Source organism: Ceratotherium simum, chromosome 1 (genome assembly GCF_057802395.1).
Source record: "Ceratotherium simum simum isolate JZ-2026a chromosome 1, ASM5780239v1, whole genome shotgun sequence".
Taxonomy (NCBI): Eukaryota; Metazoa; Chordata; class Mammalia; order Perissodactyla; family Rhinocerotidae; genus Ceratotherium; species Ceratotherium simum.
The window spans coordinates 28291296-28304464 of NC_141900.1; the positions used below are offsets into that span (position 1 = coordinate 28291296).

Sequence of the window (13169 nt, forward strand, 5' to 3'; positions counted from 1 at the left end):
GCAGTATGAAACATAAAACAAAGTGTCGTGAAGGAAGAGGAGAAATGGGAAGTTTAGAACTGCCGTAACTATGTGCTATAATGGGGCATTAAAATATAGAATTATTCTGCAATTAATTTCACTGAGATTTAGAATAGCTTCCAAATCTTTAAGGAGAAATTTTCCCCCATTTTCTTCCGTCTCTGCCAGTCTTAAAGTCCACTTTTAACTGATGAGGCACCAAAACCATTTCTCGATGAAAGGAAAATTTGCAGGCTACTCTAAGAGAATACTTTTTAAAATGTACTCTGTAAGGCCTTAGAGAACACTTAGAGCTGCTCAGAGGTTACTTCTGAGAGAGAACGAGAGGCCCCCAGTATCCTCAACCAGAGCTACTCCAGTGCTGGCAGATTCATTGTTTGGGTGTCTACATAACATTTTCATTTAGAATAAGGTTTTGCTAAAAGAAAAAAAAAATTGAAATCATCACCATAATAAAATACTTCCCGCCCACCCCCCACCCCCCCCAAAAAAATCCTAAGAACCAAGAAGGAATATTCTTAGGGTAAATTTTCACTATAGAATTAAATATTATTGCTCAAGGGAAAGGAAAATAAAATAAAAATAAACAACAACAAAAACAAACCAAAAAGAAACACAGCAAATATTGGTTTGTGGGCAAGAAGTTTAAAAAAAAAAAAATGAGAGAGAGAGAGAGAGAAATATTATGAAGCAGAAAATCCAGCATTTTCTTTGCTGCTTGTGAAATGAAGAAAGCAGGTCTGGCTTTCTAGAAGTGGGAAACAGCAGTGAGACAGCAAGGTCCAGAATACATAGGTCATCGGGCTCCATCCTTCTGGATCCTTCTTAGTAAGATGCCCAGGTTATGCACTTCTTCTCTATTTCCACTCTCATACTTTAATCAGTGGCTTTAATCAGTATGTGCCTAGATAATCACTTAATTGATTCCTTTTTCTTTGTGTCCTCCCCTTTATAATATTTTCTGTAAGCCACTGCTGTGCGAATTTTTATTGCATATTCCTTTCAATTAGTCTCTGCCTTTCTCCAAAATATTTACTGATCACCCTATTACGTAGTGGCTAACACCCCTCGGCCTGTGCTCAAGGTTCTTTTTAATGTAGTCTCAACTTATGTCTACAAGAACATTTCATTGCAGCAAAGCTGAGCTCTTCACTTCATTAGTCTCCGGCAGCAGAACATTTCCTTGTTCCATTTCTTCTTCCAGGAACACACTCCTCCTTTCTCTATGCTTATCCTCAAATTAGTTCAAATCTCTGTTATGCTTTGTGAAGTCTTTCATGAAAATTTCCTCTAGAATGTGTTGGAAACACAGCTAAGACCTACCATTCTCTTTCCTTTATCTGAAACTTACTATCTTTATTATTTTGTATTGCACTGATTTTTTCTACATGACATTTCCTATCTACCTTAAATTACTTTTTGGTATCATCTAAAGCACCATTTTTCTAACATTTTTGACTATGCCCTGCAGTAAGAAATATATGTTATGACACAATACATAAACACAGAAACACTCGCACACATAGAACTAAAAAAGACAGTGATTTATACCATTTTTCTTCTATTTTCCTGGTCAAAATCCCCTAAATTGATTTTATAAATTACAAATTGGTTATGACCCTCAGTATGAAAAATGCTGCTCTAGAAGAATTGTTCAGCAATTATTTAACAGTTGTTGATAAAAGGGAGAAAAAAGGACAGCATTAGACTCATGAAACTCTTAAAGAGGAATCTTCAAATTTCCATGAGACTCTGTGATGTTTGAAACATTTACGACAAGTATAAAGTAACTGAGGGATAAAACATATTCATACTGCTAAGGTTTCAGGCAGACTTCAAAGTACAAAATTCCATACATATAATTAGATTTCAAAAACATAAATTTGTATTCAAATCCTATCCTATAAAATTGTATGTTGTTTTACAAGTCTGTATGTATTATAAAACAGCAAAGTTTCTAAGAGTGTTTACAATTTCAATAGACCAGTGAAAAAGACAGCCAAAAAGGATGGTATAACAATGATTTTTAAAACACTTTCATACCTGAATTTCCCCCGTAATTGGATGAGAGACAACCTTTGTTGCATCAGTAGGCTGCAATATTAAAAACACATATTCCATTAATGGATAAACCCTTCATAGAATTTACCATTTCAACCTCCTTCTGAAATTAATTTCTATTTAGTCAGAACACACTGCCTGGAAAATATATTTCATCCATTTGGCTGCTTCAGATTATGGTGTCTACTTACACTTCTTAATACCTGTTTAATTTTATAGATACATAAATCTATTTTTCATTTTGTTAAGCCTGTTTTGAAGCTATGCTTTTATACCTGCAGTAATGTTTTCAATTGCTTAAGAAAATAAACACTTTTGGTTTAAAGTACTCAATTTAAGCATTTACAGGTTTTAAAGACCTACAGAGGATTGAAAAAGACATTGTTTTTATACAATGACTGCCTAGGAGCACAGAAGTTATAAAAGTCCATCCTTGTACTTCTTTGTGAGTGCTTAGCCTCTCCCTGCTCCATCTAGAGTGAAGCATCCAGGCAATCGCTTCCTAATATTTCACACTCCCTAATTAGAATTCCATCCCATTCTATGTAAGTTCTCATTTCCTTAATAAGTTCCTATGTCAGTAAAGCTTTAAAAACAGTTAGGAATGTGATCTGGTAAACGGATTCATACTGCTGAATAAATTAACTGGAAAAAGAAAGATCCATGATATTTAGATGGATATCCTTGTTCTGCTACCTGTTCCTTTATATTTTTATCCTATAAAATGGAGCAATCAAAAGAAGATAGCTATATTCCAGGTCTTGTTCTGTGAAATAACTAAAGAATAAACATAATGTAATCATTGGTAAAGTTATGGCGTAGGGGTTAAAATTCTAAGCCATATATCCTTTATTTGTTCAGCCCACTTATAAGAATGGCCATTTATTAATACTTAAAATGTGCTCTGTTTGCAAAGGATAAACTGTTGGGTATTGAACAATTATATTTACTTAATAATTATTTTACTGTTTAAATTTCAAGAAAAGCAAACTTAATCTAGAAAAAGAAGTTCCTGAAACTATTTATATCTTGATTAAAGATGGGGAGTTTCCTAAAACCAGATATCCTTGCATCTCGGTGAGGAAAGCTGAAGAATAACTGAGATAAAATGTCAAAAATAAGACCAAAAAAAAGCAATGAGTGACTATCGGTAACTTATTTTGTTTTCATTTCTTTTTGACAGTTGTAGCTCATTTGACATATGATCATGCAAACATAACTAGATTTAACACAGAGAATAAACTTATGGACTGTTTTTAATTGTTCTGGAGTGTGACAGTGAACTCATAAGAGCACAAAGGGATATTTTAAATTACAGAAGGAAAAAGAGCAATATCTGTTGGATACCAGGCAAACTACCAGCTCTAGGTAGTTACATTTCAAGATTAGAGCCAACTACTTTCCTTTCAATGATGTCATACCTTTGTGATGCTGGTTTTTGATGACTGTGGTGATAAAAACTGTACTGCACTTTTTTTGAGTGAGGAAGAGGAAGTGTGGAAGAGGAAACGAGAGCATTAGTGCCCAATCTGATTCTGTGGTTTGAGTAGTTGTGCAATACCCAGCGGGTACACATATCCCATTGATATGCAATTTTAGTTATTGACAATGAAGCAAATACATTTTATGTGTACTACTTTTTCCAATGGTTACCAAGATGTTAGGACATAAATACTAATTAAATTGTTTAGACCTAACTACTTAACAAATAAAATTGTTTTAGGTATTTCTTTAGGCGTAGGGCGCCATGAAAAAATTACTGTGATGTTAAGGGTGCCATGACCACCAAAGTTTGGGAAACCAAGGACCCATTTCATAAGAACATTTAAAATTAATAAGCACTTTAGTTAAATTATTTATTTATACCATGACTTGAAAGAAATTATTCAGACTTTAAAGACAAAATGAAGAATGTTTGGTTAGAATTTCAGAGACAAAACAGCTTGAGGCAGTAAAATAAAAATTTTGAAGATAAAAATTCATATTGAATTAGGTTAAGCAAAATAATAATTCAAAATAGTCTTATTATGTAACATATAATTTAAACATATATTTAAATAATTTAGATACATATTTTACCTGCATTTACTCAGAAGGAATCATTTAGAGTATTATTAATAGTTTAATAATTACTTATGAATAATCATTTATAATGTTTAATAGATGGTGTTCTAAATATCTAAATGTGTAATTATGATAACTATAATTTAAATATTTTAGTTTTAATATATTCAGTTACATTAATGTTTTGTAATTTAATATTTAATTAGTCTCACAATGAAAACACAAAGAAGTTAAAACTATAATTATCTAAATTATCCAAAGAACATGTGATATACTTGGACATATTATATTACCTGACTAAGGGATATATAAGCTTCAGACCATCACTTGATGTTTCTATAATCTCTCAATATAAATTTTTTAACATTGTAGGATTTGGAGAACAAATAAAAGAAATATTGCCTTTCATGCATACTACATGTTGAGGGGTAAAGAAATACATTAAATTTATTTATTTATTCATTCATTCAGCAAAAATATTTCAAGAAACTCTGTGCTAACTAAATGTTGAAGATAAACCCCTCAAAAGATGAATAGGTAATTCCATTTTTTCAAAAGTGTTAGCATATAGGGGCCAGCCAGTGGAATAGCGGTTAAGCGTGTACGCTCTGCTGTGGGAGCCCAGGGTTTGTGGGTTTGGATCCCCGGCGCGTGCCGATGCACTGCTTGTCAAGTCATGTTGTGGCAGGCGTCCCATATAAAGTAGAGGAAGATGGGCACAAATGTTAGCCTAGGGCCAATCTTCCTCAGCAAAAAGAGGAGGATTGGCATCAGATGTTAGCTCAGGGCTAATCTTCTTCACACAACACACAAAAAAGGTGTTAGCATTTAGTGACTATACATTTCAATTAAGAATGTACATATAATATTATATACATATATATCTCAAAAATAATCAGATTTGATTATTGTTATCACTACTAATGGGAGTTAGTAATCTCTATACCATTACTGTCCAATATAATGTGAGCCACACAGGTAATTTTAAATATTCTAGTAATCACATTAAAAATTTAAAAATTAGCTGGTGAAATTAATTTTTAATAATATATTTTATTTAAGCCAATCTATTCAAAATATTATCATTTCACCATGACATCAATATAAAAATTGTAATGAGATATTTTACATTCTTTTCTTCATACTGTCTTCAAATTTGGCATGTAATTCACATATACAGCATATATCAATTAAGACTAGCCACATTTCAAGTGTTCAATTGTCACATATGTCTAGCAGCTACTGTTATGGACAGTGCAGCTCTATAACTTTAATTCTAGCAAAAATGCTGTAAAAACTATCTAAGCCACATTCTTCGCATAGAGAAGAATTACTGCATATGATAAAACCTGCCAATACCATTTACTTGATGTTTGTCCTACAATACCTGTTTCATCTTCTAATCACTGCCAAAAAAGTTAACACATGCTAAAAAATCAAATTTTGTACATCCATAATATTACTGAGACTCACAAGTACCACTGAGGCTTTAGATCACAATATTTACTTGTTGTTACTGTTCTGTGCAAGCAACTCTACTATGTGCTTAGGGGGCAACAGAGAAAATAAGAAATGGTTCTTGGTTCTTAAGGAGCTTGCAGCCCAATTCAAAGGATAAAACAAGCAAACAAATAACTACAATTAAGATATCAGTTGTCCCAAGAGACACATAAAGCATCTGGCACTTTGGAGGAAGAGAAGAAGGAAGGATAACTTCTGACTTTCGGGAAGGATTAGAATACGGAAAGACTTCATGGAGAAAAGTTTCCTGTTACTCTTATTTCATCTTTCCTTAAAGCTTATCACTGGCTCTTCATTTCCTGCGAGTTGTAGTGTAAAAGCCAGGCATGGCATATAATGTCCTCCAATTTACAACTATCCAGGCTTCTCCTCTATTTCTAATGCTTGTATCTTTTGTACACCTATGTTCTAGGCATGCAATTTTTTGTTTCTGACATTTTTTTCATGCTGCACTCTCTGCTTGGAATGTTGGTCCCTTTTTCACCTTTACCAAAATCAGTTTATCAGCTAAACACCAGCTTCCTAACCCCACTTTCCTAGGTGCCGTCACTCTGCTTTGTAATAACTTCCAATGTTATACCTTCATTGAACGTGTTTACGTATCATTCTTCATCTGTAATTAGGTCAGCTCTACTCAAACTTCAGGAGGCATCACACACACTCAGAGAACTTATTAAAACCCAAGTTGCTGGTCCCATCCTGGCGTTTCTGATTCAGAAAATGGAGGGTGGGGTCAATAATTTGCATTTCTAACTAGTTCCCAGATGATGTTGATGCTGTTGGACTGGAAGCACGCTTTAGAACCACTGGTCTACCTGGTATGCAGGGAAGGAATTTTATCCATCTTTGTATCTTGGGTACCAAGTATGACCCCTGACATTGAGGTGCCATCCAAAAATGTCTGGGAAAGCAGGAATGAGTTAGAAACCCTAGTAAGTGGAGTACTTACCAGCAAGGCTATTTGTAAAGATCTGACAACACTATGCTTACTGTGATAATCTCTCAAGGAAAACCATTGACCAGGCCCTTTTAGAACGAGCAGGAGAGGCTCATAGGCAGAAGTGGGGGCAGTAGTAAACAGGATAGTGACCCAATCAGACCATTGTGTCACAGAGCAGATAGTTGGAGCGCAGTTCAAGAGGAAGGAAGAAAGATTGGTGATTGGAGGTACCAGTATTGAGTGCAATAATGTTGGCCAAAAAAATAATAATAATGCTTTGCTAAAGGAAATGGTGAGTTCAGAGAAGATAGAAAATTACCAGAGAATTATTAGAAAATTAGAATTCACAGGGTTAGGATTCAGTGACTGATTAGACAATGTGAGTGAAGAGAAAAGAAGAGGTAATGGTACTCTCTCTTAAATTTATGCTTAATTTCTTGGAAGGATGGTCATGTCAATTGCTGAAATAAAAAAATATCAGGACGACAGACTTGTAGAACTATAATGTGCTTGCTTTGGAAACTTTGCTGGCAGAGTTGTCATGTCTTTAGGTCTTCTGGGTGGAGATATTGAGAAAAGAATTAGAAATATCAGTCTGTAATTCAAGAGACAGGTCCCAGCTAAAAATAAAATTGGAAATAGTAAGCATATAAATGATGTCTGAAGGCACATAGTGGCTGAGATTAACTAAAAAGAGAGATTAAGAATGAAATAAAAGGAAACTCAGAATCTGTATCTTATAGCTAATATGAGAAACATCTCTAAAATCCAAAATCTTTTAGTTTTGTAACTGAGGTTAAGGACTCTATTGGATTTATTTTGTGCCTCACCTTTTATCATAGTACCTAATAAGTAGTGATTAAACAACTAGTAAATATACAAAAAATCTAAGAACAGGAAAAATATAAACAATATTATGTGAGATAGTAATTGCCAAATTTAAGAAGAAATTGTCTTTAAATACTTTCAAATTATATTTATATAACATGAAACCATCTAAAAAACAGAAACAGTATTAATTATGTTGGTATTTTAGTTGACTAATGTACAAATTATTTTTAAATGATTATTAAAATAGAGCCTCCATGAGATAATTCTTCAAAATTAATACATACTTGCATGTGGTAAAATACAGTTGTGTAAAAATTTATTTTGAAATTTAGTCTAACTATCCTTGAAATTATTCCTAGTGAAGCCTTGCTGTATTTAGTTCGGAACAAGTCATTCTATGATGCAATGATCAAAATCATCCTACCTTTGTTGTTTGCTTCTGAATAAAAGTGATTTTTGGTGACATCTGCTATGTTTTTATACTTAGGAAAACAAATTTTGTTTTCTGAAGTCCATTTTACTCCAAGATTGCCTGTCCCTCCCATATATGTCACCACATAAAGAAAAATCTTTATACATTTTTAAAAAAAAGAATACTTTTTCCAATGTATTTATCAACATGAGGCAAGTTTCTCTATTAAGAATCAAATCTATGAGGGAAAAATGACAAATTGTTTACATTTTCATCTGCTCTTATTAGGTTAAAAAATTAATTCTATGTTCTCTTTTAATTCCCCCAGCAATTTTGAAATAATATTTTTAGAAACATTTGTTTCAAATGAAGATTTGCATCAAGAAAAAATTTATTAGTATTAAATTACGGATAAAATTCAAAATGGCAATACGTTATTGGTTTTCTTTGTTTCTTATTGTCCTAAATTCTCTTTACTTCTGTGTCCCTTTTACTTTTTTATTTAAGTTAGAAAACCTAATGTAATATATATCTCATGTTTCCAAGAAGATGCAAAGATCATATTTGACATACAAGGAGGTTCAGATTTATGCAACAACAACAAAGAAAAAAGAACCAGGAGATACGAAGCATCAGACACATTTTTCAAGTTCCTCACAATAATAACTACTAAAATATTTTAAGAAATGTAGAAATACATCATCCTGATACATCTTAACCAGTTATATACTTGGAAATGGAAAAATGTTTCTGTTTCAATAGATCATTAGGAAATGAGAAATCACACACACACAGAAAAACTTAGAAAATGATACTGTATTTCCTATCTCCTAGTCTGAATAAGGAGCTAGAAAATAAGTAACTAGAGGTGACATTGAACACTTCTCACCTTGCTGCTGCTATGTTTCTTTTTGCTCACCGAGGGTGACCCTGGTTGCCCAGGGCTGGGAACAGAACTCGATCCTGCTGATGTAGGACCTGAATGAACGTGAGATCCTTTTTCAACGACAGACGACAGAACCAGTGGTGACTGTTGTAGTGAAACCTTCTGGAGCTCTGCTGCCAGCTGCTTAGGATCAACCCCTGGGGATTTCGCTTTATCCACTATAACAAAATGAAATGGCTTTACATATTTCCCAGCTTCACAGGCACTTAATACTATGGAACTTATTTGTGTTCTAGATGACAAAGTCAAAATATTACTTACAAAACAAGCTAAATTTTTTAAAATGTATCTATATCTAAAGAAGTGTAGAAGGCTCAGCAAAGAGTGAAAGAATGCTGAATTTCAAAGGGAAATCGAGTTTCCCATTATAGCTTCAGAAAAATGTTTTTAATGTTTTATATACAGAATTGTATGAATGATAAAATATTCTATTTTATTCACTGGAATTTAATTTGTATGATTGGCTATTTTTCCTTCTCTAAATCTTACATATCTCTTTCTCTAAGGGGGAAACTTCAAAGAGTATATTTACATTTATAGTTGCATTAAAATTCTACACGCCTTGGTCTGTTCCATTTAGTGCAATAACCCAGACTGAATGCTGGCCTGTAGCATAGGAAGTGCTAAATAAATATTTGTTAAACAAAGGAATAGGTGATATTTTTAATCTTATAATTGATCTAAATTTGTATACTATATTTGTTATCTGAGAAAGAGTTAAATCTATTTCATCATGTATTATGAAATTACATGTTGATTTTTATTTATTATAAAAATGTAATCAAAAGGTTCTGGCATAAGTATATCAAAACCAAGTTACGCTAAAAAGAATCGAATATTATCTAAAAATTATATAAAACCAAAAATAAATGGCTCCATGGATTACTTTGATGTGATGAATTTACTTTTAAAGAAGTAAAAATGTGAACTCACACAGAAAGAACTTCATACGAATTTCTTTAGTGGGTCTAACATGCAAATATGTTTCCCTAGACTTCTAAAAACATAGCTATGATGCTTTTGATTTTGTTTTCAAATACACAAATATATGAACATCTATCCATAACTTTATTTTTGCCTATATTGTTGTTTGTGTCTATATCTTCATCTACAGCTACATCTACCTCTGCAACTACTTCTACTTCTTCACCTGCAGTTGAAAGCAGATTGCTTTCACCTACCAGCTTTTGGTGGTTCATGGAGTTCCAGGCACTGGGGATTTTCAGAATCCGACAGCATATTGAGGTCCCTAAAAATTAAAGCAAAAAAAACTAAGAAAGACATTGAGGAAGCTTGAGACAAAAGGCCCTTTATTGCAACTACCCTGATTATTTTTTTCAGTAGGTAAATGAGAAGTGGTTAATGATAGAAAGCAATTTCAAAGCATGCTCACCCTTCTAACCAAATACATATTTGCAATGCTGTTAAAAGTCAGCTGATAAAAATGATTATTTAAGGTGAAATCTTTATGGATTAAATGTAAGTTCATTTTGAAATGCTATACACATCTATGAAATCTAAATGGGTTCAGGCTTTCATTTAAATGAAGCATGTTTTAATAAAAGCATGAAAGGGGAGAGCTATTGACATAATCAGAACCAAAATTAGCTGAATTCTTTCTATGCTTTAGACTTTGATTCTCACAAGAAATCTATAAAGCTTGTATTCACTTTATTTTCTAATTACAGAAAATCTTGCTGACTGGCAAAGGTTCCACCTTAACAATTTTAAATTAAAAGAGCCATGAATAGCCAAAAAATGGAAACAAAAAGATGGGGAAAAACTCACAGTCTTACACATATTTCTGCTTCCCCACTTTGCTGACTAATGATACTCTGCACTTCTTCATATGTTTTAGAAGTTAAAGGAATTCCATTCCATTCCAATACTTGCATCCCTAAAAAGACAAATTCAATTATAAAATAAAATATGTATGCTATTTCTAGTCTGGGTCCACAGGGCATAGAAGACATTGCTTTGCATTCAAACACCAACGCAGCACACCATTTCAGAGAACATCAGTTCAAAGTTCTCCGAAGCATTAATACCGAAACTATATGTAGTTTGATCTCGTCAACTTACCTGAACACATAAAATGTATCTAATACAACATGCAAAATGTTGCTTTTGAAAATCTATTAAACATTATCAAACACATGCATTTTGTTCATACTGTTATAAAGAAAACATTATTGAATATATATTCATTAGACCAATTTTGTGTAGAAAAAATAACCACCACCACCAATATAATTTTTCCATGGGGACAAGCAACTAGAAGAGTGTAAAATTCCATGTTATATCGTGGAATGGGAGTAGTGGAAAAAAGTAGAAACAAGGATTTTGTTGTGAAGCTCCTCTTAAGAAACTGTTAGAGCTTCAACTTTGCTCAGATAAAACGGATTTCCACTTCGTGTCTTTTTCTTCACTGCATGTAAGACATTCCTGAATGGAAGAAGCAGGAATGTCACAGAGAAGGTAGCTTCATGGGTAGGTGACTTGTGCAGTAGTTCAAGGCCCTGTGCTCAGGAGGACCCCATGCTTCGTTTAATGCTTTGGTGTTATTACCTTAAAATTCTTAATAATGTTTGAACACAGAGCCCTACATCTTCATTTTGCACTGAGTCCTGTAAATTATGTTGCAGGATTGGCTATAGGGCATTTCATGTTTCCTCTCTATCTAGAAAGATAATTTTCATATTAAAAAAGTAGTTATAATTAATATTTCAACATTTTACATTTAGTTTCTTTGGTCCATTTTATATGAGCTGTCAAAATAATTTAGGGGGGTATATTTGGCAGGAATCACATAGTTCTAATATGTGGCTATGTGAGTTGGATATAAATTAGATAAAACCATCCAAAGTTACAGTGCCCAAATATTTGTGAATGCTACCACCTTTACCTGAAAAAAAAAAGCTGTATGCCATAACTAAAGCTATAATTTAAATAAAAAGAAATACGTGTTGAACAATTAGGTTTTCAATGAGCTTCACAGATGCCCATGTGAAATTCCTTATTGCTCACCATTGGCTTCACAGGAAATTCTAAACATGGCATGACTGAGTCTTTAAAAGTTTTAATGAATTTGATATACCTTGGAAAGCATATTCCCGGTTGCAAACAAGTAAGGGAAATGCTTTTATTACAGTGAAATGGCAAAAGAAATCCATAAAAATGCCCACAATAACACAAACAAAAATGACTTTTCTATAACTTACTCCAAGCAAACTTTACCTTCAGATGGGCCTTAGGTTTATTTCAACAATCCCAGGCTGTTGTACACATAAAATGATAAAATTACATAAAAGACAGTGATAATACCACTAAAGAAAAATTTAGCACATTGAAAGAGGGAAAGCACACTGAAAAACACTTTTTTTTTAGTCAGGAGAAAGAGTACATTTATGAACAGATGATTTTGAATTGGAACAAATTAATGGTGTTATAATTCAGAAATTGCATTGTCACTTTTCTGCAGGAGCATATTTTATGAAAAGAAATAGCTGTACAATCTTCATGCTTTTTCTGATGGATTTACCTCCTCATTTTTTACATCTCAAAATAAAGGGGCAAATTTACAAAACATAATTATCCAGTGAAATGAAAAATGTTTCTAGTCACAAAAAAAGGAAAACTATTTAGAATTATTAATAAAATTGCTGAAAAAAATATACAGATAACTAGGGTCTTGCCTGGATATGTACCTGAGACCATGAACCACATGATCTGCTCTGTCCCGTGATACACCAGCTGAACTTCTTTTCCCCTCCCTCAGTTTCCCACCAGAGTTGGTGCAGTACTGCAGTTCAAAAGTTTTTGCCAGTTCTTTTATCTGGGCTTGTTTCCAATGGTGACTATCAGATACTACAGGGAATGTGACTAATTAAACACAGTCATTTAATAACAACTCCCCTTTCCATTGCCTCTCGAACTTCCTACAAATCCTACAAGAACCACACTAAAATAACAAAGTGAGTATGCAAACCACTCCTTATTAATTCATAAGATGGTTTCAGTAGTTGTGAGAATTATGATGTGATTTCAAATATGATATATATTTTTTGTTTTTGTGAGCAAGATCTGCCCTGAGCTAAGATTCATTGCCAATCCTCCTCTTTTTGTTGCTGAGGAAGACTGGCCCTGGGCTATCATCCATGTCCATCTTCCTCTGCTTTATATGGGACGCCGCCACAGCATGGCTTGACAAGCGATGCATCGGTCTGCACCTGGGATCTGAACCCGCAAACCCTGGGCCGCTGAAGTGGAGTGTACGAACTTAACCACTATGCCACTGGACCGGCCCCCAAACACGATATTTTTAAAAAATATTTGTTAATTGTAAACTCCTATAAACTCTTTTAAAATGCACA

At 33.4% G+C, this 13169-nt stretch overlaps 1 protein-coding gene across 1 annotated transcript in view; it reads right to left on the bottom strand.

The window, feature by feature from the left end:
• Nucleotides 1-13169, bottom strand: part of PCLO (piccolo presynaptic cytomatrix protein) — a 397103-nt gene that overhangs the window by 83052 nt on the left and 300882 nt on the right. Inside the window, 4 exon segments of the mRNA XM_087445431.1 lie at nucleotides 2065-2115; nucleotides 8740-8954; nucleotides 9978-10045; nucleotides 10585-10693. Coding sequence (XP_087301557.1) covers nucleotides 2065-2115; nucleotides 8740-8954; nucleotides 9978-10045; nucleotides 10585-10693 — 443 coding nt within the window.